At 46.5% G+C, this 23,096-nt stretch overlaps 1 protein-coding gene and 1 long non-coding RNA gene across 6 annotated transcripts in view; one reads left to right on the top strand and one right to left on the bottom strand.

Annotated features, from left to right (window-relative positions):
- FOXP1 (forkhead box P1) overlaps positions 1 to 23,096 on the top strand; it is a 392,435-nt gene that overhangs the window by 256,984 nt on the left and 112,355 nt on the right. For 4 of the 5 annotated variants that reach the window (XM_052779067.1, XM_052779070.1, XM_052779068.1 and 1 more), the window contains one exon: positions 20,316 to 20,444. In XM_052779067.1, coding sequence (XP_052635027.1) covers positions 20,316 to 20,444 — 129 coding nt within the window. Of the gene's footprint in view, positions 1 to 7,809; positions 7,871 to 20,315; positions 20,445 to 23,096 lie in introns of those variants that run through there. The other variant, XM_052779071.1, reaches the window with a different exon arrangement.
- Positions 552 to 8,811, bottom strand: LOC128137848 (uncharacterized). Its single transcript, XR_008233879.1, has 3 exons — positions 7,584 to 8,811; positions 4,103 to 4,289; positions 552 to 1,409 (listed from the first exon to the last, which is right to left on the bottom strand). It is a non-coding gene; the product is annotated as an uncharacterized LOC128137848 (long non-coding RNA).

Genomic DNA, 23,096 nt, shown 5'->3' with positions numbered 1-23,096 from the left:
TATCCTATTTCTAACAGCCCTAATTACTGGATAAAGCGAGGTTACCTTTCTGACTTTCTTAATTACGTGTTTGGATCCTAATCTGCACGAGCCTAAAGTGTTTTATGCTCTATTAGCCGACTTCTCATTTTTTTCAGATTTGTCTCTATGTATACACATATACAAAATAATTTCTGTATTGCATTTTCTCTGTATCGACGCTCAGAGGTTAATTACATAAATATGGAAGTGTTAGGTGCTACTCTCCATAAGGTCCCGTTATTTTTAGGGATGCATTATTACCTTTTAGCAGTGTTTTGTAATGACTTATTTGTAAATGCTGTTGGAAATGCTCTAATTTCTTGATCCTGTTGTGTTCCTGGATATTAAAAATCCTATTTTAAGGTGATTAGAAGGATTCTCTTGTATTTAAATGTGTGTTCTCTAGACAGTGTCACTTTACACTCCATACACAAGAACCTTTGTTCCTTAATTAGAAAAAGGACTAGAGCTCATTAATTGTGGGTACAAAGTGATGTCTGCTCAAATGGAGAAGCAATAATACAGTTTAAATAATGATTGATCCTACATTTTAAGTCTTACACTATTTCATACTGATAGCGATAAATAAGCAACATGTAATGCAGGTTCCAAAGCACTGTGTTCAGATTTTTATTGAAAGATCTCTTTTTGCAAGGATAAACCTCTGTTGGGCACAATAAATAAAGGATGGATGGTACATACGCAGCATCTGCCATTTAGAAAAGTCAGCATTTGTCAACAGTCGCACCATAGTGATAGCTGAGATACTGGAGTTAACTCCACCCTGTACTTCTGAAAATAATTGTGGTAGCTGTGCAGTCAAAAGCAGTTTGGATCTTGGCCTTACAGAGCTATTATTGTGATGAAAAGAATATTCTAATTACTGCTCGCAAACAGGATGAGTTATAAAAGTTAGAGTATTTTTCAGGGTGTTATTTTGGAGGATGGAGTCGAGTGTACTTTGTTCTCTGAATTTTGCCATCCCCTTGGGAGGAGGACAGACTTGGGAAGTTAAACCCAACACCCTTTACCAAAAGGCTTGGATTTATATGACAGCCGCAGAGCGGGGGTGGTCCGAGATGTTCACCCTGCGTCACCTGAAGGCAGGGCGAGCTCCCAGTGAAGGCCATCCCCAAAAATCAGGAGCGTGTTGGCGCTGAGCTCAGTGGTCCTGCTGCCAGGGTGGGATGCAGGGACGGTGCCTGTGGGTTTGGAGTTCGGGTCTTTTGTCATCTGAAGCTTTCCAAAAGTCAGGGCTGGGGAGGGCAGGTTGTTGGTACGTGCATCGTTCGAGGGCGATGCCCCTCGGGCTCCCCAGCCCGCGTCTCCATCTCCTCCGCAAACCCAGCGGTGCCTGCTCCTCTCCTTGCCCCACCTTGCCTCAAAGACTGGAGAAAGAGAAAATCAGTCTGATTTTTCCAACCCTAATGAAAACCCACATTAACAAGGCAAAGCATTCCCTACGTGCAGAATGGGAAAGTTGGAAGGTCGAGTCATTAGGCTTGTTTTTCCTGCTAATAGTTTCACGAATCAAAATGGTGCACACTGGAACAGGGTATGTGTTTCACTCAAAGCGTATTGGCACTGAAAGAACCCCAGAAAATAGGGGTTTTCTCGATATCCATCTCTGCCGTATTCCTCTTGGTGGGAAAGAAAAATAGTTTTTAAAAGATAAAAAACCTGTTCTTCAATTGACTATGCAAAAATCTTATTGCAGTATTTATTCCAAACCTGCACACATAATGTTCAGTCAAGGAGAAAACAGCAAAAAACAGTTGTTGATGGACTTAGCAGAGAACTGGATTAAATAAGCATTAGTCTACTGAAGCTGATTACAGGAATATGAAAATGCAGTATCTTAATGGTACATATTTTCATGTGGCAGCTCAGTTGCCTTTCATTTTGCAGCTAATATGTCTATTCTTATGAGTCATTTACTTCTTTAATTACCTTTTGCAGGCAAGGCACCATGGTATATTAATGTGAATGATTTTTACTGCCAGTTTATCATACAATGCCCCAGAAGTTGAAAGGCATAATTGACTTGGAAGAGCAGCTCATGAAGGAAACAATATTTAGTTGACAGTTTTCCTTGTACTCTCTGTTGACGTTTATGAGTTTACACTATGCTAAAGGAGTAATAAACACAATTTTCTTTCAATAACAGGAAAGAGTCGCTTTTAAAATACATTTGTGGAAAACAGATTTGTTCATTTCTTGAATAATATAAAATAATGCTTTTCCAGTGATGAGATGTATATAAGATTGTCAATTGAATTAAACCTTGGAAGGTGCATTTACAACCTGCCTTAGAGCGTTAAAAGATATTAGGGTGCATATGAATCGAATCAATTTAATGAATATTTAAATTATACACAGATTTGGATAAATCATATTCAGATCTGTGTGTTGGATTATTTGGCGGCCTTCTCTTGCCATCAAGTGCGAAAGTTTGAAGTGGGAATTCGAGGGACGGAGGCTCTGCTTCTGGAGATGGCAGAACACTCGTCAGAAAGCTCTCGATAAACCCCGACTGGGGGATTACCGTTGAAACTTTCTATAACTTTCCTGAAGCCACAGGCTCGAGGAGGGTTTAAAATCAGCTTTGCAATCCGTCAAAGTCCATTTTCTTCTGGAATGCTACTTTTATTGAAATGACCTTGTCAAATCGCAGATTCTTTTTTTCAAGCATCCCCAGGACCATGCGCAGGTATGATTAATCATCCCATCCCGCTTTAATTAATTTAAAGGCGCACATGCCCGGGGTGGGAGCGGGAAGCCGGCTGGCGAGGCGAACGCTTCCTCGCTCAGCTTGCAGAGAGTTAAACTTTTCACAGTTTTCCCCGATTGTTTGCAGTTCAGCTCTCTGCAACATAATGAAAGTTTTCTAGCCATCTGTTGTTAAGCTGGTGGTGAGCAAGGCCAGTATATCCAAACAAAGTGCTGGCCTGCTGTAAACTGAACCTGTCAGTTTAGCATAGCTGGGCTGACCTCCCCGAGGCGCGGGGCAGCCGGCGGTACCAGGCACTGCCTGCGTGCTCGGCTTCCAGGGGAACTACTTGGGGGGACCGTGTTTACTTTTTCCACTTAGTCTTCCTCCCACAGGCTTGAACTAGTTTATACTGAATCTTTAAATTGACACCGGGGGTGGGTTTTTTCCTATTCTGAACTTCTTTTATTTCTCTTTTCGGGGGAGGGGGGGAGTACCGAAAAAAATCTATTAAAATCCCACGGTTGCTGGAATTTGAGCTTTTTGGAGGTGACGGGGGGGGACACGGGACACCGACTCGGTGGGTGCATGTGTGCTGGCGAGATTGCCTGTCAACAGAAAAGAGGCATGTGCCCAAGTATCCCGGCTTGCTTTCTAGCTTGTATTGTTCCCTTTGTTCTGTATTATTTAAGATCAGTTACTCATTTGCTTCTGAGGATTGGGAATAACAGGCAAGGTAGAGCGCAGCAACCAGCGTCTGTTGTCTTCCTGCGAACCACGGTTGCATCTAGAAGTGGCTGGGTCAGCCTTCTGCCTGCTTCTGTTTGCTTCTGCCCAGGCAGGTGGTAATTTCAGCCTAAGGTACTAGAGAATTTGAAACTTTCTGAGCAGAACTGCAAAGATCAGACTGGAAATGCCCTTTACTCGCAGGGCTCTGGGGTTAGGGGTTGTTTTTCCGTTCTCGTTGGTACTAAACACACGCTGGTTTGGCCTCCCTTCCTCTGCCTCCATGCATTTGGGCTTTTCCCAGTCTTGTTCCTCAGATTGCTTTCCCTTTTTCCTTCCTACATAAATGCTAGTTTAGTTACTCCTAGTTGTCTGGGAGGCAATGCATGTCATTTCCCTGCTAATATTCACCCAATACAAGCAGTTTTAACCATTTTTAAGATTGGCAACAAAACTCAAAGCACCTGTGCCAAGAAAGCGAGTACTGGGTATTGCCTGTTTCCAGTGTTTGTTTTTTGGACTAGACTTAGAGCAGATACCTTTACGCTACTGCTACTGCCAAAATCACTCTTTCTGCTTTGTTTGCTACACTGGTGCTATACCAGCTCGCCGGTCTTTGGCTGGTTTCAAGTATGTTTTACCTACCTCATGATTCTTGGAAAGCAAGCCTGATTCTCAGTGACCCCAAATGCTGCAATTCTCGGTCAGGAGGAGTTTTGCCTGAGGAAGAGCTGCTGAATTTGTGCCGTGCATGAAACCAAGCCGTGCCTTTGAACAAGTGCATCGCAGCCAGTCCATATCTTCACAGTGTGTAGCAAATGTACTGGAAGCTCTGGAAAAGCAGTAAAAGTCGTTAAAAGTCATACTTTGCCTTTCCAGAAGACCCCACCAAGGGCTTGTGCTGGTCCCCGCCAGGAGGGGGGGAGTGCCCGGGTGCGGGGATGAGGGATGCAGTGCTTCAGGTTACATCCTCTGCCATGTGTTTTTGGGGCAAAAGGAGTATGACAGTGGTGAAAACCACTCAATTTTAAATTAAAATGACTGCACTTTACTAGGAAACCCCATCCAGCTCTAATCTGTTTGTAAGGTGACTGACACATAAAGTGCTTTTTGTTTTAAGGTAGAGGGAAATGCATTCAGGATAGAGTTTCTGGTATAAATGTCAGGTGCAACGCAGTGCATGCTCACTCAAAAAGTCAAGCAGATAACCTTGGCATTTAGGGACATTGCCTTGTATAAAATGAAATTGTATTTTGTTTTTAAAAAGGAGGACTACATTAAGAGGTCACCTATTAGCTGTGTTTTTGCTAGCTGTCTGAAACTCAGCTCTACTGTCTATTAAACTCAAACCACTGTGTAAACATTCCTGTGTTGTTCCTGGTCTCTACAATGGCCAAGGGGATCGGGTTTCACCTGCCTGCACATCTTCAAGCAATTAAAGCAATTAGCTTGAAGCCATTTCACATTCAAGGTCTACTGTGACATTCAAGTCCAGAAGAAGTCTAGGGGAAAAGAAAAAAGACGAGTACAGAAGGGCCACTGTGCAGCACACGCACACAAATAACCTGCGACGGGGTTTTTGGACTTACAGCAACTTCTGAATGCGGTCCTGAGGCTTTGCAGCAGGCATGCAAAGTTGCTGCTGCGAAAGGGAAGAGAGAAAGAAAAAGCACCTAATGATCCTTTAAATTATACCCAAGTTTTGCCTGTTTTGCACTGGGAAGGGAGGTGGGGGGAAGAGAGAAAGAGCAACGTGATTTGGAATGATATTTGTGTGAAATAATACAGTGTTGGTCTTATTTACTGACATTTCTCCTGGCACGGAGATTGTATTTTTCTTCTCATTTAGGTGGGGATTTATATTTGGTGTTTACATTGTAAAACTGCACTCATTCTGGCTAATGTATCCGTTACAATGACATTCAGCATTGAGTTTAGTGATTCCAGCAGTAAGTCTTGAAAGCTGCTATTTTTTAAAAGGTTGGAGCAGATTAGTGGTGACCTTAAAAGATTAAACTAGTACAGTTAAAAGATAAATAATCAGCCTTTAGCACATTAGATAGCTACATAAGCATGACAGAAGGTGACTTTCTTACAACAGTTTCAGAATCCAGGAAGCATTTTTACATTTGTAACTTGACTAAGGCAGCGAACGGTGTTTTGCAGAAAGGGAGACATAAACTGATTGCACCACTTCAAATTGGTTAATACAGTTTTAAATCCGCAGTTTTTCTGTTGGTTTTATTATGCAGAAGAGGCTAATTTTAAAAGCTATGCCTGCTGCAAAAGAAGATCTTGCTTTGCTGTCCCGGAGGGTGTTCTTAATCAGAAATAACCGCAGGCTAAATTATAATGTGGAATCCTGCTGCCCTTTAACCTAACACTGCTGCTTGTTCAGTGTTTGTTAACAAACAGCTCTAAGTACAAAATTGTTTGAGAATTACTTTTTCATTATATTTGCTGACTTCAATTAGAATAAGAAGCTTATTTGGGGAAGAAAAATTAAAAATGTATGGGTTTCTAGAGAAAGTTTCAGCAATTGTTTCCCAGCAAGTGCCGTCTTTGGTACGTATCTGCCGACTCCGCGGCACACGTAATTCAATTTAAATAAAATTATATTCTGAACTAATATTTCTGTACCGGTGGGAGAGGCAGAGCTCAAGAGCATCCCAAGACTCAGCCCTTTGAAAGACGCACAAGCTAAAATGGTGGCAGGGGCTGAAGTCAGGGCCCCTCTTGCACCTTGGTGGAGGGGGGATGCGATTCCCCTGTTCCCTAACGAAAAGGCACAGATTCCCCATCCCTCTGGGGTTTTGGAGGGCTGGGCTAGCCGCAAATGGCAGGGCGTCCTATTCTTATTTCGCTTTGAGTAACACGTAATTGAAACGTACACTCGGCAAATTAATTGGTGAGTTGAAGGTAAGAACTGCTGAGTTAGTAGAAGACGGCACAAGCCCTCCTCTTTTTTTTCCCCTTAAGTTTACATGCTGGAGCGGAAACGCTGTGGTACTCAGAAAGGAGGTGATGCCTCTGTAAAGCAGATCTTTCCAATTTATTTTTTTTTCTAGCTTAGTCTTCTGTTTCTATGATCTGCCTTTTGAACTGTTTTTGTGGCTGATCAGTTCCACCTAATATGTCTCTTGATTTCTGCTATTGTAATACTCAGACGACATGCTGTTCTCTTCATTTTTATAAGCTTTAGATGCTCCTGCCTGTCATACTCTGGCGGTTTATCTTCAGCGTCTGGATTTGCTTTCAGACTTGCATGTCTATCAAGCTGCTGTTGCTTTGAATGTGAGATCAAAAGAAGATGAATTCCAGTAAAAAATTTCCTTGTATGAAGAAAAGATTGGGGGCCTATGTAAACATCCCACTGACAGCTCCCAATGAGTTATTTTAGCAGAGCATTAGCACCCAGAATGACAGACAGTCCAAGACTACATGCTAAATAACAAATCAGTCCCTTCAGCAGCAGCAGCACGTTGCCACAACAGCAATACATTTTCTAAAGGAATCCTGTTCCTCTTTTTTTATTGAATATGGCTGTTCGACTGCTCATCTCTTCACGAGCTGCCTTCAAGTGCCAGCCCCAGTTTACTTTTTCTTGACAATATCTGTGTCATGTCACCAATATGACAGAAGACAGGGCTTTGATAATTGGGTGGGGAGACGGTTAGTTAGTCATCTTGAGTTAAATAGGTAGTTTGTTTTAGGGAGGGGAAGGAGATGACGAAGAAGGGAAAGCATCTGCCTGAATGCTAAACGCACGCTCGTGGAGATGCTGGATGCAAGTCCTGTGCCCGAAACAAGTTGCATTTTCGGGGCGGTTGTTTATATTTCAGTTCATGCAGTTAACGAGAATAGCTCGGCAGCCCGGCCAGCCTCATGAGCCGGTTTTAAGAGCGAGTTGCAGCACTGCAGAGGGGAGGAAAGTCAGCTTGGCCGAACTTAGGCGCGAGTAGGAGTTTGTCTAGATGCAGAAGTGAGGTGTGCTTTTTGCCGCTGTTTGGTCTAGTTGGGGACGTAATTAGTTCTGCATGTTTCTGCTTACAGATGGGGAATTTAATAACGCTGAATGGCTAGATGTTTGCGCCCGGTGTAGCGCTAAACCCAACTTTGAGATTACCTGCGAGCTCCAGCCGATCTTGCCACTTGGCGAGGGAAGAATTAGGGAAGGGACGCTTTGCGGTTTCTTTGTCGTTTAGTAAAAGCAGAGGTTGCTACTGTGGAGGCAGAGACCCGGTGGCTGCCGGCGAAGGGCAGTGCTCCAGCGCCGTCTCCCTCCAGCCTGCGCTCCGGCTGCACAGCACTTCCTGTTTATTCAAACATCTTTTTACCATTCTTCAGCCCCCGCTTCACAGAAACAGCCAGAAACACATCTCCAGCGTGAAGACGGAAATCTAAAGGCAGACAGTAAGAGCTTACTCTGTTAAACTCTTCATTTTCTCTGCAAGCGCTCAGAGGACAGGAGCGTGCAGGCAGGGCTGAACTTTTAACTTGCTGCCTCGCGCAGGCAGCTTGGCAGCGCAGGAGAGGGGAATTGCTTGGGTTTGAAGCAAAAGAAGCTGGTTCAGGTTGTTTCCTGCGGTGTTGACAATGAGGGTGGGTTTTTTGGCATGGCTTCGGAGAACAGCGGCGAGGACCGAGTCCTCTTTCGGGGCGCCCATCGCCTTGCGATGTCCCCCCGGCGCGGGAGCAGCTGTGTGTCACCGTCCCTGCTGCTCGCCGGGTGCTGTGGCTTCTCGCGCTTGCACAAGTGACAAAAAAAAAAGAAAAAAAAACCCGCAGAACAAACCAACAAACCTTCCAAAAAAAGGAAACGTGGCTGCTGTTCTGGGCAGCAAAAGAGAGAGGTGCGAGCCCGCCGAGTCGCTTTTTGTTTTCTGCAAATTGTTTGCATCGTGGCTCTGGCACCGCTTGCGAACCAGCTTTGCTAATATTTGTACCAATTTCATGCTAATAAAAATCAGGCTGCTGAGACAAGCATGGCTATTATCTCATTCATATTACTATTGTTTAGACCTGTGGTACTACAAAAGGAAAGGGAAAGCGTGCTCACGCCGGGTAATGGTTGTTAACTTCTCACGTGAGGGATTTTCTCTGCAGTTTTTCAGTATTAATGATTGTTGTATGAATGGTCTTCAGGGGTTGTTGGAAGATAGCGTAGATCCTCTGGGTAATCCGTGTTGCAACACGTATGCTGGGTTTTTCCCTCTCTGTTCAAGTGACTTGAAAAACTACTTGATATTTCTCGGTCGTTTCTCCCCCCTCAAAAGTCCACTGAAATAGTAGGTAACTTTTTTTTGGTGAGCATTCGTGGTGCTCATATGGTGTGAAACATAAGAGAAAATGGAAAATATGCTGCCTGCCCTATGGAGAAAACCCATCCTCCTCGAGGCTTTTCCTGCCTCTCCGAGATCCAAATACACTTTAAAATTTTAAACCGTAAACCCCCATCTTCCTAGAAAAGAGAGTGAGCGAGAGAGAGAAATCAAGCTGTGTGTTCAGCCAAACCGCAAGTACAACAAACATATTTTTAAAATATATTGCTAGTCTGGCTTTTTAATGTTCAGAAGTTGTTCTACTTTGCAGGAAAAAAAAAAATGGTGTTTGCAACTGCCTTAAGGACAATTTATTTAATAGTAGGAGTAATTGCATGGGGAAAATGGAAAGAGTGACTGAAGTTATTTACTCAGATGTTAGTGTAGGTGTGGGGCAGAAAACTTACTGTGGGAACAGTGGGCTGCTTTTCTTGGTATCTTAGTCTATTTGATGACCATCAAATTTCCCAGCTCACTGGTTTTGTTTTTTCTGGATGGCATGTTTGATTATTTATCAGAAGGGAAAGGGAGTAACTGAAGCAAATAAACATGTGACCGAACTGTGTTTTGTTTTCCACGCAGAAGGCCGTGCCCTTTAACAGATACACAGAAAATAATAAACGTATTGTTTTATGATAAAAGGAAATTATGTGTATCATTTTCTTTAGCAAGGCCATTAACCCCTTGTGTTCAGTGGTCTCCGCCTTCTGGCAGCGTACTGGGTTTGCAGCTGGGAATTAAAGGCACTTAAAACCCCCTCTTGTGTGGAATGTTTCCATGGATTACTGCTTCACCCCTTTGGATTTGCTGGATTTATTACGTAGTCGTTTCTGCCTCAGCACATCCCTGGTCTTCTCCCCAGTCCTACTTGGGGTATGACTGGCTAAACGAGAGGCACTCGGAATTTCTAGAGGAGTGCTGACTTCTGGAGAAAACCTTGGAGAGTGCTGCTGGGATCTTTTTGCCGCCGATATTGGTCTCTGTGCAGCACGAGGGGTTGCAGCTGTATTTGGTCCGTTACAGACAGTGTCAATTTATGTGATTCTTTTTTAAATGCCAGGTGTCTAGCATGTAGCGTGTAGTATTTCCTTTGTAATACCAGCTTAGGACAATGCTCATTATCTTCCCTGAAAAAAACCCCAACCCTATAAACTAAATCACTGTCAGGAAGTAAAATACAGGTTTGCCTCATCTCTGGGAAGCATGTTGCATGCTTTAGCTGCTTTTATGGGATTAAAAGAAACAAGTTAAGACTGTCATGCACATGAAAGGAAACCGAGATGTGGTTTGTTTCACATTGTGCAGGTAGGTATAAATTTAATAGACTGACTTGCTTTCAAAGTCTCTCTTTGTCTCCCCGAATCGCATGTCAGTTCCAGCGGGTTGATGAGCTCTGCGGTCCGTAATAGTGCCTGACTGCCGCTGCCCCACAGGTGCCATATCGGCAGGAGGGTCGTCCTCCTCCTCGGGGACGTAGGTTCCCTCTGTGGAACGGCTTCAGATCAAAAAAAGAAAAAATTTGCCTGACATCTTGAAGTTGCATTCAAGTATGTGCATTGCTGATGGGTCCGGGGAGGAGGAGGTGGATGCTTCGCCTGCTGGCTCCGGGGGGTCAGTGCTCGGTGGGGAACCCAAACGGGTGGCAGGGACTGAAGCTGTGGATTTAATTCTGAGGGAGGAAAAAAAGGCAGTCGAAATACCAGCGAAAGGAAGGGCTGGCAAAATAAGGACCTGAAACTTCAACGTGATGCGAAGAAGAAAGAGGAAACGAGCGGCTTGGGGCCGGGTGACGTGGGCAGGGGCTGGGCTGGGGGACGTGGCCAGCCACCCTGTGCCCGGCGGCTCCCTGAGGGTCGAGGGGACTCGTGACGGGCTGGGGAACGGGGTTTGGGGTCAGCGGTGCGGGGTGGGGGTACCCGAGAAGGCAGAGGGGCAGGAGCGGTTGCATCCCGTCAGACGCGGGGTCTCTCCAGCCCCGGCTGTAGTCCTTGGGCAGAAGCCTGTGAAGGACAGTTAGAAGACCTGTCCATGGGGGGAGGTTTCCTCCTAGCCTGCAGCGATTAAAGGTTGGCTCGTGCCCTGAAGCATAAACATTTGTACCCTGATTTATATTTTTATCTTTCCAAAGGTAGCTGTAAATGCTCTCATTACTATCTGTGCAAGTGTCTAATCCTTTCTTCGCATCCTCCCCGTGCTCTTGGCACTGGTGATATCTTGTGACAGTAAGTTCCAGAGAGTAATTACGAGTTGTGTATTAAGGAAAAAAAAAAAAAATCCTTTTATCTGCTTTAATTTTTTTTTTGGTTGTTGTTGCTTCCTGACTTCATTCAGTGTCCCCTTTCTCTTGCGTTATGAGAAATGGCAAATAGCGCCAGATGTACCTTCTCAGGCCGAGTCACAATTTGTGTACTTTTATCATCTCCCCTCTTACTCATCTCTCGCTAAACTAAACACTCCCACCCTTATCAATCTTTCTTCGTATCTGTCGAGGCTTCTAATCATTTTTGTCGCCTCCATCTGAACCTCGCCTATTTTTGCTTTACCAGAATCTTTTAAAGTTAAGGTTTTTAGAAGCTGTTCTAAATTAGGTTGTGCCATAGGCTTGAAGTGCAGAGATGTGATTTGCAGCATTAGTTTCCCATGTTTTGGGCTGTCCCAGCATTTTGCTTCCTTCGTTCACCCAACAGCAACGAGCGTCCACTGGTGCGTGGTGAGATGTCCACAGTCAGGGGCTTTATTTCGTGGGCCTCTGAGTACAAGTTTGTCATACAGTGTTTTGGAAAACAAGCTTAAAATGTGTTCCCTCTTTTGTTGACCACACAGGGAAGCGCGCAAGCAGCTGTATGCAATATACTATTTATGTTGTAGCAACAAAAAGACACTCTTCGTTCTGCCCCCCACCTTATCCCTCTTCTCTTCTCCATTAAAAAATATGAGAACTTCCCGTGCTTTTGACATCCAAGAAAAACGCGGCTCAGCAGTGAATAGTCCTCCAAATATTCAAAGGTCTGGTTCACTTTTGGATAAACACAGTAGTTCAGGATCTGATCTCGAGCCTACAGAAACGAGCTGGAAATCCCATAAGATTTTTTTCGTCACTCAGACATAGTTCAGTTCTGGTTCAGTTTGCGCGGGGAGCCAAGATTTGTATCCTTTCTCATTTTACCAGGATGTGTTGGCCCATCCCTCCTTTCTTGCTGGTACAGACCGCTACATGCTGTGAATCTTGACATGCCAAAATAAAGAGAGCCATGTTTAAATGTTTGGGAACTTTTTGCCAGATGCTTTTTAAATGGCTTTGATGAGTCCTGACTGTGACTCTTTAAAAGAGGGGACAGAAGGTGTTTTGTACAGTGTAACCGCCTGAGGATTTCATTTGTGCCTCAAGAACAGAATTTTTGTAGCCGTTGTCACTGATGTGGCTGGTTCGGGGCTCGCAGGTTTCTAGTGTTTGCTGAGTGTGACCTCTTTCCCTGCTGCCTCTTGCTGCCTGCCCCCTTCCAGCCCGCTTGTGTCTCTGGGTATTTGAAGAAAATACCTTCGCCGCCTTTCCCCCCCAGTTGGAGGAATTCATGAATAAATTACAAGATTAAAATCGGGTGTTTTGGAGGCAAATCCCTGTCGTCCCCCTGCGTGGGGCTGGGTCCCCGCTGCTGCAGAGCTGGGGTAGCAGGCAGGGACCTTGCCAGCCGTGGGATGGGCTGCAGGGTGGCAGGGCCGGAGCATCGAGTCTGCTCGCCTTCATGCTGGCAGAAGTAACCTCAGCACCCACGAGGACAAAGCGTAGCAGCGCTGGGGCACAGGCAACTCCACCCTGTGGGTTTGGAAGAATGGGTTTCTGTTTCCAGTGCCTTTTTCTGGAGGGGATCTCCTCAACTGGTAGCCAGGATCTATTCCAGAGGAAAGAAACTAAGCCTGCTGGAAGAAAAATAAAGGCTCATCTTCTTTCCTTATGACTGAACTATTCTAGGAGATGCTTCAGCGTGAGGCACGTTGCCAGCTCCGTTGCTCCAAGCCTGCCCCCGTCACATCAGGGACAGGATGTGAGCTGGGGTTTGTACATGTGGACCTCCAGGTCCCTTCTCTTTTTCCAGCATGGGAATCACCCATTAGTCACTTGGCTAGATCAGTCTGCTGTGTCTTAGCAAAGCCTTCAGGGCCAGCTGATCATTTTATTCGAGTAAAGGATTGTTGCTGAAGCTCTCCTCTTTGATGAGCTGGCTGGTAGCCCCTTGGATGGAGCCAGCCTTGCAGAGGAGCTGCAGCTGAGCGAGGCGCTGGGTACCGGTGACTGCCAGCATCTCCCCTGGCTCGCAGCATCCTTCTGCTGCACCTGTGGAGTGGAGTTGGGTACAGGGTAGATGGAGGAGGATTATTTAATGAAACAGGGAAATAGAGGATGAGGTAGGGATGGGGATGATTTGAATCCAAGGCTGGTGAGGAAGCTGGACAGCAGGGCTGCTTCACCAGGTTATGTTGGATCCTAGCTGTGTCCCATAGCAGAGCCCCGTGTCCTGCCTGTATTATCCCCAGGCTTCCCCGCTGTGGTGCTGGGAGCAGTGTTGGGGCTCTTGGCCTTGGCTCATGTTGATGTGTGGTGCATAGGGTCAGGATGGTGGGAACGGGGAGGGAGCATGTAGCAGCTCATTTCCCAGTTCTGGAGGAAGATGAACGAGCTGGGTACGAATGTCAGAGGGAATAAGTGGTGCAAGAACATCTGCCTCTCTTTTTTGCATCTTCTACATTTTATTCCTCCTCTTCATTTTGGTTCCTTTCCTATTCTCTCTAGTTGGTTCTTCTCACCTCCCCCTGTTCTGTTCCTCCCAGAGGAACAGCACTACCCACTGCTGTCGCTTTGCGCCACTTTTTTATTTTTTTTTCCTTTTTGCATACTGCTCCGCTCCTCGCCGGTTTCCACACGTTGTACGGCTCCTCAGCCTGTCAGAGGAGAGCTGCAGCAGGGCTCCCCTCCAATGTGTCTGCCTCCTACCACTGCTCCTCTACATCTGCTGCTCCAGGAGAAGAGGGTGTCGCAGGAGAGGAGATAGAGGAGGCAGGAGTGGGAGAGACATGAAGCAGCTCTGAAGCTCGGGTGCATCCGGGCTTCCGAGCGTGTGAGCTGCGTCTTGCCGCTCTGCTGGGAGCAGCTGTGGAGTGGAGCGGGGTGTGAGGACAGATGGGAGCTCAGAAAGAAGAGAGATTGCTGGCTGAGTCTAAATCCCCCCTCGTCCCACCCGGGAGAAACAAAGGTACTTGCCTTGCGAGACTAAATAGAAGCAAGAAGCGCTTCTGAGAGGTGGGCCATGCCTCTGCTGAGAGAGGCCCCTTTAGCTGCCGACCGGGCGGTCCCTCAGTGCCTAAAGCCACTGCAAAATTCGGGGAAAAATAGGCGGTGGGAGAGCTGCATGCCTGATGCTGCAAAGCCATGCTTCGCCTAAAACACGGTGGGGAAAGCTTAGCAGCAATCTTAGCTGTGTAAGGATCCGGCTGTCTGTTATTGCTCGGAGGTCAACACAGAAGGTCTCGCTTCTGGAGTCTGGGACTGGGGTAGAGTTATGTTTTTTCCAAGGGTAGATTTTGCCCTTAAAATATCTTCTGTCTCATCTCTCTCTGCTTGTTGTGTTGTGTTTTGCTTTTTAATGACTATAACTGAAATAACAGACAGATGATGATGTTGGCTGGCAAGTAACTTTCCAGATTTACTGCTTGGACACTTCAGATGGCTGCGGGACCATCTCTGATTTCTGGGAACACTTCCTTCCTCCTTTCTCAAGTTGCTTTCCTGATGGGCAGCTTGGTCCACCTGGAAAGGCCCAAAATCCTTAGGAATCTGTAAAAACACACGGGATTTTGGTTTGTGCCCTTCTTGCAACTTCTGTGTGCATGCTTCTCCATTTCGGAGACAGCCAATTACTGCACAACTGCCCTGGGAATTGGCAGTCAGAGAGGACGCCGGTTTCTTTTGCATCCTCACGTCTCTTGCTCATCTCCCCGCCCTCCAACATACATACCTTTCCATATGTCCTGCAGTTCCCTGGATCAGTCTTTCCATGCCTGATAAACCTCAGGTGCAGAAATAAACTTCTCCTGGCATTAGAGTCAGGCCCATTATAGCTGTAGGTCTTCATATTTCATTAATAGCTGATTGATATTAATATCGGTTGGAGCAGATGGGAAGGGAGGAGCTTGAGCTCTTTTTCTTCAATAGACATAGGCTGATGGAAAAACAGTTGGAGAGTCACTGCCTTGTTGTACTGGCTGCAGCGGTGGAACAAGTTAGCAAGAGGCTCCATAGGACTGGATCCTGTTACTGTTTTCCTTATGTACTAATACTGTAAGCAAGTATATGGCATTTAAGCAGCATTTCTATTTTTAAAGTTCTACCCTCTTTTTCCAGTGTATTTCCCTTCCCCAGCCCCCTTCCTGAATCGGGAGTTTCTAACCACATCAAGTCAGAGACAGGGCTACTTTTTTACCCTTTGAGCAGAACTTGCCCAAAGAGGATGGTGAAACCGAAAGATTGAGCCACTTGCGTGAAAATGTCGAATTACAACAGTAACTTGGGTGATAACAGTGCCGGATGTTCCGGGCAAACAACAGCTGGGCAAACAAGTCACGTTCTGTCTATCTTGCAGTAAAATTGTCTTGGTCATCTCAAATGTGTAATTTCCCCCCACCCCCCACCCCCGGTGCTTAACCAGTTGGGAAACATGAAATGGTTGCCATTTCCCTAAGCACAGGGAGAGGGATTTTCAGTGGGGCTTCCCACTTACTCTGTGACATCTTTGAATGAAACAGGTTTGATTCATCTCACAGTGAATGTGCTGTTAAAATTTTTCCTGGGTTAGGTGTCACCCAATGTTGGCTCCCAAATATCATCCCGTTTGTGCAGTGTCTCTAAAGTACAGTGTTTCAGTTGCCTTTTTACTGGTCTCTGTTTTACGCCAGAAAATCTCCTCATCTCTGGGTGATTTCCTAACGGATAAGAAAATAGCTTGGGAGTTCACTTACTGTATCTTGCATTTAGGCATAGCACCGAGCAGAATCAAGATGACTTGGTTGGTAGTGAGCCTTTTACTGATGTCGTCCTTTCAAATCCCTGTTGATAGTGACCAAAAACCGTGGCGTTCAGAAGATGCGCTTGCTAGGGGATGCTTTTCTTTCTCGTCCTTCAGTCCGTGGGAAGATTTCCCATTTGTATTTCGGTGCAGAGAGGAGGGCGATTCCCAATGCTGTGTGATCTACTGCTGGAGGCCAGGATTGGTGTCTGGGTCTGGTTGTCCCAAGCAGCCGTGTCCAGGCTCGCAGGCTCTTGGAGCAGCGCAGATAGGTGGCACGTAACATGGCTGCTGGTCATCACAGGTCCAGATATCTGAAGCACCTCTGTGGTTTCGGGGGCTCTTGGTGTCTCCAACTGCCAGAGCAGTTGCCTGGATGCACAAACACGAGCTGGTTTACGGCAGCCCCCGGTAATTGTTCACTTGCAGAAGTGCAAGCACGTGGTGGAGATTCAGGATGTAACTACGGCACCGGGGAGGAATGTGTGAAAAGAGCTTGGAGATGTCAGAGCACCTGCTCGTGAGGAGAGGGCCATGTTAGCAGAGCTGTTGGCTAGCGGTAAACAGTCCTGGCACCCTTGTTTTCAGGACTTGGCAGCAGCAGGAGTTGAACCGAGTCCAGCTTTACTCTCTACTGCCTGTTCAGTAAGTTGAGGACAAGGCAGATGATTAAGGAAATGTGGGGAAACTGCTACAGAAGCTTTTGGAAAGATAAGAGACTTTGGTCTCCATGTCTGACAGTCTGGCACTTCTCACTAGCATTGAATTCACATGCAAATCAAAGGCAACATCTACTCCCACAGGAAACTTTATTAATGTGCAGGCCTGCTTACGAATCTCCGTGCTGATGAAGGTTGTGGGACTGACTTCACTCTCAAATTAATTTCCCTGTCTATCCTCACTTGAGCACTGTGCAGCATCGGCAGCCTCAGCAGGGCTCCCACGCTGGCATCCAGCGATGGGCTCCATGCGGGAGCGGTTGCTGCGTGGAACCAGAGAAGGGGGTAGAGCCGCGGTGCTTGTCGGCTTGGATTAAATGGGATGTGCCAGCGTAACGAGGGCAGGTGTCCGCCGAGCTTGAACCGACATCGGCAAATTAATTTCACGAAGGCACGCCAAATGGGCTTGAAATACTTTGCTTATAAGAGGAAAGAGGGCTGGTGCTTCCCGAACTGAGCTAGCCATCTTTCTTCTACACATCCCGTCACGTGTAAGGAGTGCGGATGAGACTTCGAAATGGCGGGGGTAGTGCTTGGTCCGAGGTGGGAGGGAGGAAAGGCTGAGCAGGGAAATGTAGAAAGGCGGAGGGACTTGGGGTCCCTGGGTTCACCGTACCACCAAGGACACAGTAGCTACTTGATGCAGATGTTCAGTAAGAACCAGGTCTGAGCTATAAACAACCTTCCACATCTTAAACCCAAGCTCATCTGATGCTTAGCTTTTATTGCTGTCAGTTATTTACAAGCGGAAGAGTGAAATCTTGAGAGAAGAGAGATGGGAAATGCCATTTCGAGCTGCAATCCCCTGAGCTGTCAGCTTGCCGACATCTCACCCGCGCCTGCCCCTCCACATTTCTCCCTTTGCTGTCCATCCCGGCTCCTTGTATCTGTGATGCTCCCTCCAGCCAACTCATTCGTTACTCTCATTCTTTTTACTCCTTTCCTTCCCTCCCGCTCCACCCTCCGTGCTGGTCGCTCCCTCTCGCCACGGCTGGTCCCACCAGGTCTCAGCGCCAGGATGAGCGCCAGCCGGGCACGGAGCAGGGTGGTGTAGATGTCACCTCGAGCAGAGAGCCTGCAGAAGGGTGGGTGTGCGGCGACGTGGGTGCTGTGCCCGTGGGACTGGAGCAGGGACAGAGCTCTGGCTTTGCTCCATCAGAGGCTTGCCACTGTGAGCCTGGCCCCCAGGGCAGAGCTCTTCGTCGGGCTGGGGTCAACCGTGGTAAGGGCTCGTGGTGGCAGCGGCCACCCTGCCGAGCTGCGCAGAGCTTTGTGGCCAGCTCGAGGAGAAAGCAAGCATTTCTTGCACGGCTACTTGTTCTGGGAATCTTCAAAAATTTTTGGCAGCCAATTTTAGTTGTGCAACATCTCAGCTGCCAGAACGGATAGAATATGATCATATCACATGAAATGCATGCAGGGTCTGCTATAGCAACTGTATTTCAAAGAGACAACACATATGGTGACTGGTGCTTTTTGGAATAATATCTATAAGTTGATGATGTTTTATTCAAAAAGGCTGTAGCTTGAAAGGTTAGGGATGTTCTGATTGTTTAGTGTATGATTAAAGAAAGGCTTCTGTGTTTTTTTTGGCCTATTGAATCTAATTACTGGGAACTAAAATGATCATTTGATTGCACATTTACCTGGAATTATTCTTCTGCAGAGCCAGTCTTAATAATATATAATAATATGTTGCGCTTGTACTGTATAGCGCTTCTTGTCTGAGCAACTCAGAGTGCTTTACAAGTATTCATTAATTAAATAAGCCATACAACACCCCTGTTAAGTAGGTATTTTTTACCCATCCCCTTAAGTCTTGTAGGTTTTATTTCTGCTGCCTCTGCCCACCCTTGAAGATGCTTTAACAGCTAAATAAGCTAATTCAATAAAAATAATGGTTTTTTAACCATACTTAGCACTTTGTGCATAAAGGTGTCCTTTGTTGCATTGTATTAACTGGTAGGCTGTGGGGTCTTCTGGTACTTGACTCTGAACCGACGGCGGGGGTGGTTGCGTGTGGGAGCACAGATGCGTGCCGGTCCTGGAGTGTGCCCGTGCCCGGCAGCTCCTTGCACCCCTCCCAGGGACATGAACCATTTTAGAGATGCTACGGGTGCGCTGAGCTCCGACCAACTTGGAATGCAAAATCTGATTTTACCTTCATCGCACCAAACTCTGTTGGAAATGCATCCACCCTTAAAGAATTTTTCTGATCCAGTGGAGACTTGTTACTAAATTTGAAAGGAGGGCTTGTTGCCAGAGCACGGTAAGGTCTCTCCTCCCCGCTTGCCCTGGCGTGCTGGCCGGCAGCGGTGGTTCTTCAGTCCCCTGGGCTGCTCAGTGTCCCTTCGAAAGCAGAAGGATGGGCCTAGGCCACAAAATAACAAGGTTTTACTGGGGGGTGGCAGATCCGAGTTTGCAGTCCTCGGTGTCAAACCTTTCCTGGCGGTTCTGCGCTGAGATGAAACACTTTGCAACTCGGAGAAGCAAGTGAAACCCGAAGCGTATCTGACTCCTTAATTAAATAGGTATTAATTAAATCACTCAGAGAGCATACACAGTAGGAGTGGGGAAGGCTTTTTCCCTCCTTCCATGTAGGCATCTTGCAAAGGGACTATTTTTCTTGTTTTACATTAATGAAGTCTTCAGCCTTCCCACTTTCCACCTACACATGTACTGAACGTCTCCAAGGAGACCAAGAAGGCCCGAGTCCGGTGCTGGTGAATCCTCCGGGAGCAGCGGAGTCTCAGGTCTCGCCAGCAGAGCCTCAGCTGTGCCACAGCCTGTCTTGCAGGGATCATCCTTGCGGTCCCCTGGCTGGGGAGCCGGGAGGGAGCCCAGGCAGGGACTTGCTCCTTGTCTTTCTTTCCCCCATGTTTTGTCTCCTCTTGCTTTCTTTTCCCCACCTGATGGAGAAATCGGGCCTTATAGAGCAGCTGGCTCCAGTGTCCCAGGATGCTTTTCCCTCGCTTTGCACGAAATTTTGCAATAATCCCCCACCACGCGATGCTCTGCTGATGCTTTCGGGATCCTGTCCCTTGCCCCTCCGTCCTGTAAGGCTGCACTGTCCCTTCACCGCACTGCCCGCTCCCATCTGAGTCCCCACTGCTGCTCCCTCACGAGCTCTTAGTGATTTTGGCGGGGTGAGATGCTGTCCCTGCTTTTCATTGCATTCACTCCTGCTCCTCGCAGCTTCCTCGGCCTTCAGCGCCATACCTCTGGGACTCGGCTCGGCTCTGCCTGCCGCTGGCTCTCCTCCTCCTCCTCCTGCCATAGCCTTCCAGAAACTTCCCTGACTTTCTCCGGTCCTCAGGAGAGCAGACAGTGCCCTCTTCTGCAAACCTGACCTGACCCAGTGGACAAGAGGAGCATGAAAGCCATTAGCACATGAGCCTGCCCAGTAGCAAGGGGGGGCTATGAGCCGCTCCACTCACCCCACTCTACTTTAGCAGGGGCTAAAAATGGTGCTCAGCATGAGGATTCCTGCAGTTCCTCAAGGTTCCCACCCAGGAGCTGAACATCAGCTGCTGCTGTTTTTCTCCGTAGTCAAAATGGGAAATCCAGCAGTGGGATATCGCCCCGTTGCATGCAAGTGCAGAGTTGGTTTTTTTGTGGAAGCCACTGCTTTCCTCAGTGGAGATGCTTCGGGAGTGGAGCGGTACCCCATGACCAAGGGAGGCCTTGCCCCTATGCCGTGCGTGTAGTTCCCCACAGCCTGTCTGCCACAAACTCAATTTTCAAACCTCTTTCCTCGCAGGCTCTCCAGGTGGCACGGCAGCTTCTACTGCAACAGCAGCAGCAGCAGCAGCAACAGCAGCAGCAGCAGCAGCAACAAGTTAGTGGATTAAAGTCTCCGAAGAGGAATGACAAACAGCCAGCCCTTCAGGTAAGGGGAGCCTGTGTGCCTCCGTGAGGGGCTGGGGCTTGTAAAAGCTGAATAAATGCGTCTTGCTTGTGAACGTTGGGATGGGACCTTCAGGAGCTTTCCTCCTGGTAAAGTCCACAGGGCGGCTGTGGCTGATGTAAGTGGCGTGAGGACCGGTGCTAGGTGCTCTTGAAAATCCCACCTGTGGCGTATTTACAAGTCGTGAGTGTGTACTTTTATTAGCATCTGGTAGGGTGGGATCATGACAAAATGGAATAGCTTTTGTTACTGTGTCAGTGCGCATAGGAGATTTGCATTAACGTTTCTGTTTGATTGCTGTTCCGTTTGTACTCTGTGTTCACTCAAACCGTTGATTTGCTATGTCAAGGATATTGGGAAATACTAGGATATCATATCATTGGTGTGTTTTTTCCCCTTTTATTGTCTGCTGATTTATGGACATCTTCAGAAATAAAATTAAATATTATCAGGCTTTGTGCTGTTATGAATTCAGAAAACTAAAACCAATACAGCATTCCCAAACAGAAGGTGTATGCGCACGTATGTGGCTTTGGAGTGCATTCTGCTAGTCTTGCGGGATAAATCACGGGAGTTAAAGACAAGAAAGACCTATTGGGTCATGTATCACATTTTCCTTTTTTTTTTTTTTTTTTTTTTGCTATTCTAGTGTTAGAAATCCCAAGTGGTGGTGGGACCGCTATTATTTTCCTTTGGTTGGTTTTCCATAACAAAGCACATGGCTCAGGAACTTTCCACTTCAATTCCATCCTCTTGCTCCAAGTAATACTGCTTGTATAAATACTGAGTCAGTCCCTTGCCTTGCCTCGTGTTCACACTCCTCAAACATCTGAGATACTAACATGTACTTGCCAGTTTTGGCAAATTATATGCATCTAGTTCTTTATGTATTTCGTAAACTGGGACTTCTAGACCCCTGACCACTTTGCTGGTTTGCAGCTGGTTATTGCTTTTATTATTGCTCTCTTTGCAATTGCAGCGTGTCACTGTATTTTTGATAATAAGTTACTGAATACAGCAGTTCAGCTGCAGTCGCACAAAGCCCTGTAGCTGGGACATTTATCTTATCTCGCTCTTCTATATCTGATGCTTCAGCCTCTGTAGCCCCAAATTCTTTCCGTTTTTTTTTTTTTTTTTCTGCTTGTTGTCATAGCACGTTGTCAAACTCATGTCTGTTTTGCTCTTTCTGATTTTTTTTTTAGTTTGATATACTATCACCATGAGTTCCCTGACAGCATTGCTGCTTCTCTTGCCTTTTATATGTGCTTCAGATTATTTTCCTCCAAAAATACGGATCCTAGACTCTTTAAATATGTAGTAGAATATGGAAGGTAAAGCCAACATCACTAAAGGCCTTGACAGTAAAGTGAGAGGACCTGATCCTGCGGTTCTTACCCAAATAAAGCTGACGGGGACTTCAAGGGGAGTTTTGCCTGAGCGAGGAATAGCTATTAACTGGAGCCCTTGGCCCAGCGTGGACAACTTCTAGCTTTCCTGTAGTGATTTCATCTTCAAAGCATTTTGCAAATACTAATCTCCAAAACATCCCCAGAAGGAAAGTCTGATAAGTAAGTAGCATTATCCCAGTTCTGGACTGGGAAACTGAGGGAAGCAGGTTAAGTGACTTGCTTAGGATCACAGAGGGAATTGAGTTTAGAGGTAGGATTAAGATTCATGAGTTCCTGGCTCCCACCCCCGTGCTCAGGCTGCTGGACAACACCTCGCACTTTATAGCTGAGCTATTATTCTTTTGGAAAGTATGAAGCATTTTGTCATTGGGCAAATATACGTTTTATTGGCAGTGTAGAGTGCCATAATCCAAAGCGTTACATTAATGCTTTCAAAAATATTTTATTTGGTAAATCCATAGCTGATCCATATGCCTTTTAATAGACTCTTCCACTGGGGACATTTTTAATGAGAGATTGTGCTGGCTAGGTCCAGTGTCAGGTACTAAAAGAAGTGCTTTGTTGTGCAGATGTCTTAAGAATAGCTCCAGAGGATGAAATATGACTGTGTTGACCTTTCAGCTGTGAGCTTATTTGTCAGGATTCAAATAAGTTGAAAGGATCAAACCAAACAGTTTCCGTAGTCAGACTGGGAATTGTGTTGCAGAGGTCAACAGTGAAGGCCACATCGCGGATTCCATAACATAGCCAATTGTTGGTACGTATTAAAGTACTGGAGCAGCTCCTGCAGTCAGAGACACAATTAAAATTCTAATTTATTAATGTATACAGAGAGCTGGCCCAGCCTGTCACTCACTGATTCAAATGACTGCCCAGTCTCCCCCCCCCCCCCCCCCCCCCCTCCTGGTGCTTTTGTGGTCTTAAACGTACTGGAAGTCCTCTTGAATGTAACAGACCTTGAGTGCATCCCTGCGATGAAAATCTGTTGCTGAAAGGAATTGGTGGTGCTGGGGGTAGAATTTTTGAGTAAAACTGCACCCACACAAGCACCCACCCCCCCTGAAGTCGGATGGTGCCGCACTGACAAGGCAATACCCATTGCTGACAGTACGTAGAATAAATGTCAAGGGTGGTGGAAAAGCACCCGTTTTTCAAAAAAGTTTGCTTAAATAATGAACCGAGTCATCTTTGCACTTAGTTTATAAATATAGATGTCTCATTCGAT

Source organism: Harpia harpyja, chromosome Z, assembly GCF_026419915.1.
Source record: "Harpia harpyja isolate bHarHar1 chromosome Z, bHarHar1 primary haplotype, whole genome shotgun sequence".
Lineage (NCBI taxonomy): Eukaryota > Metazoa > Chordata > Aves > Accipitriformes > Accipitridae > Harpia > Harpia harpyja.
Note: the sequence above shows the minus strand (reverse complement) of the source record. Positions and strands in the feature narration are given on the sequence as shown.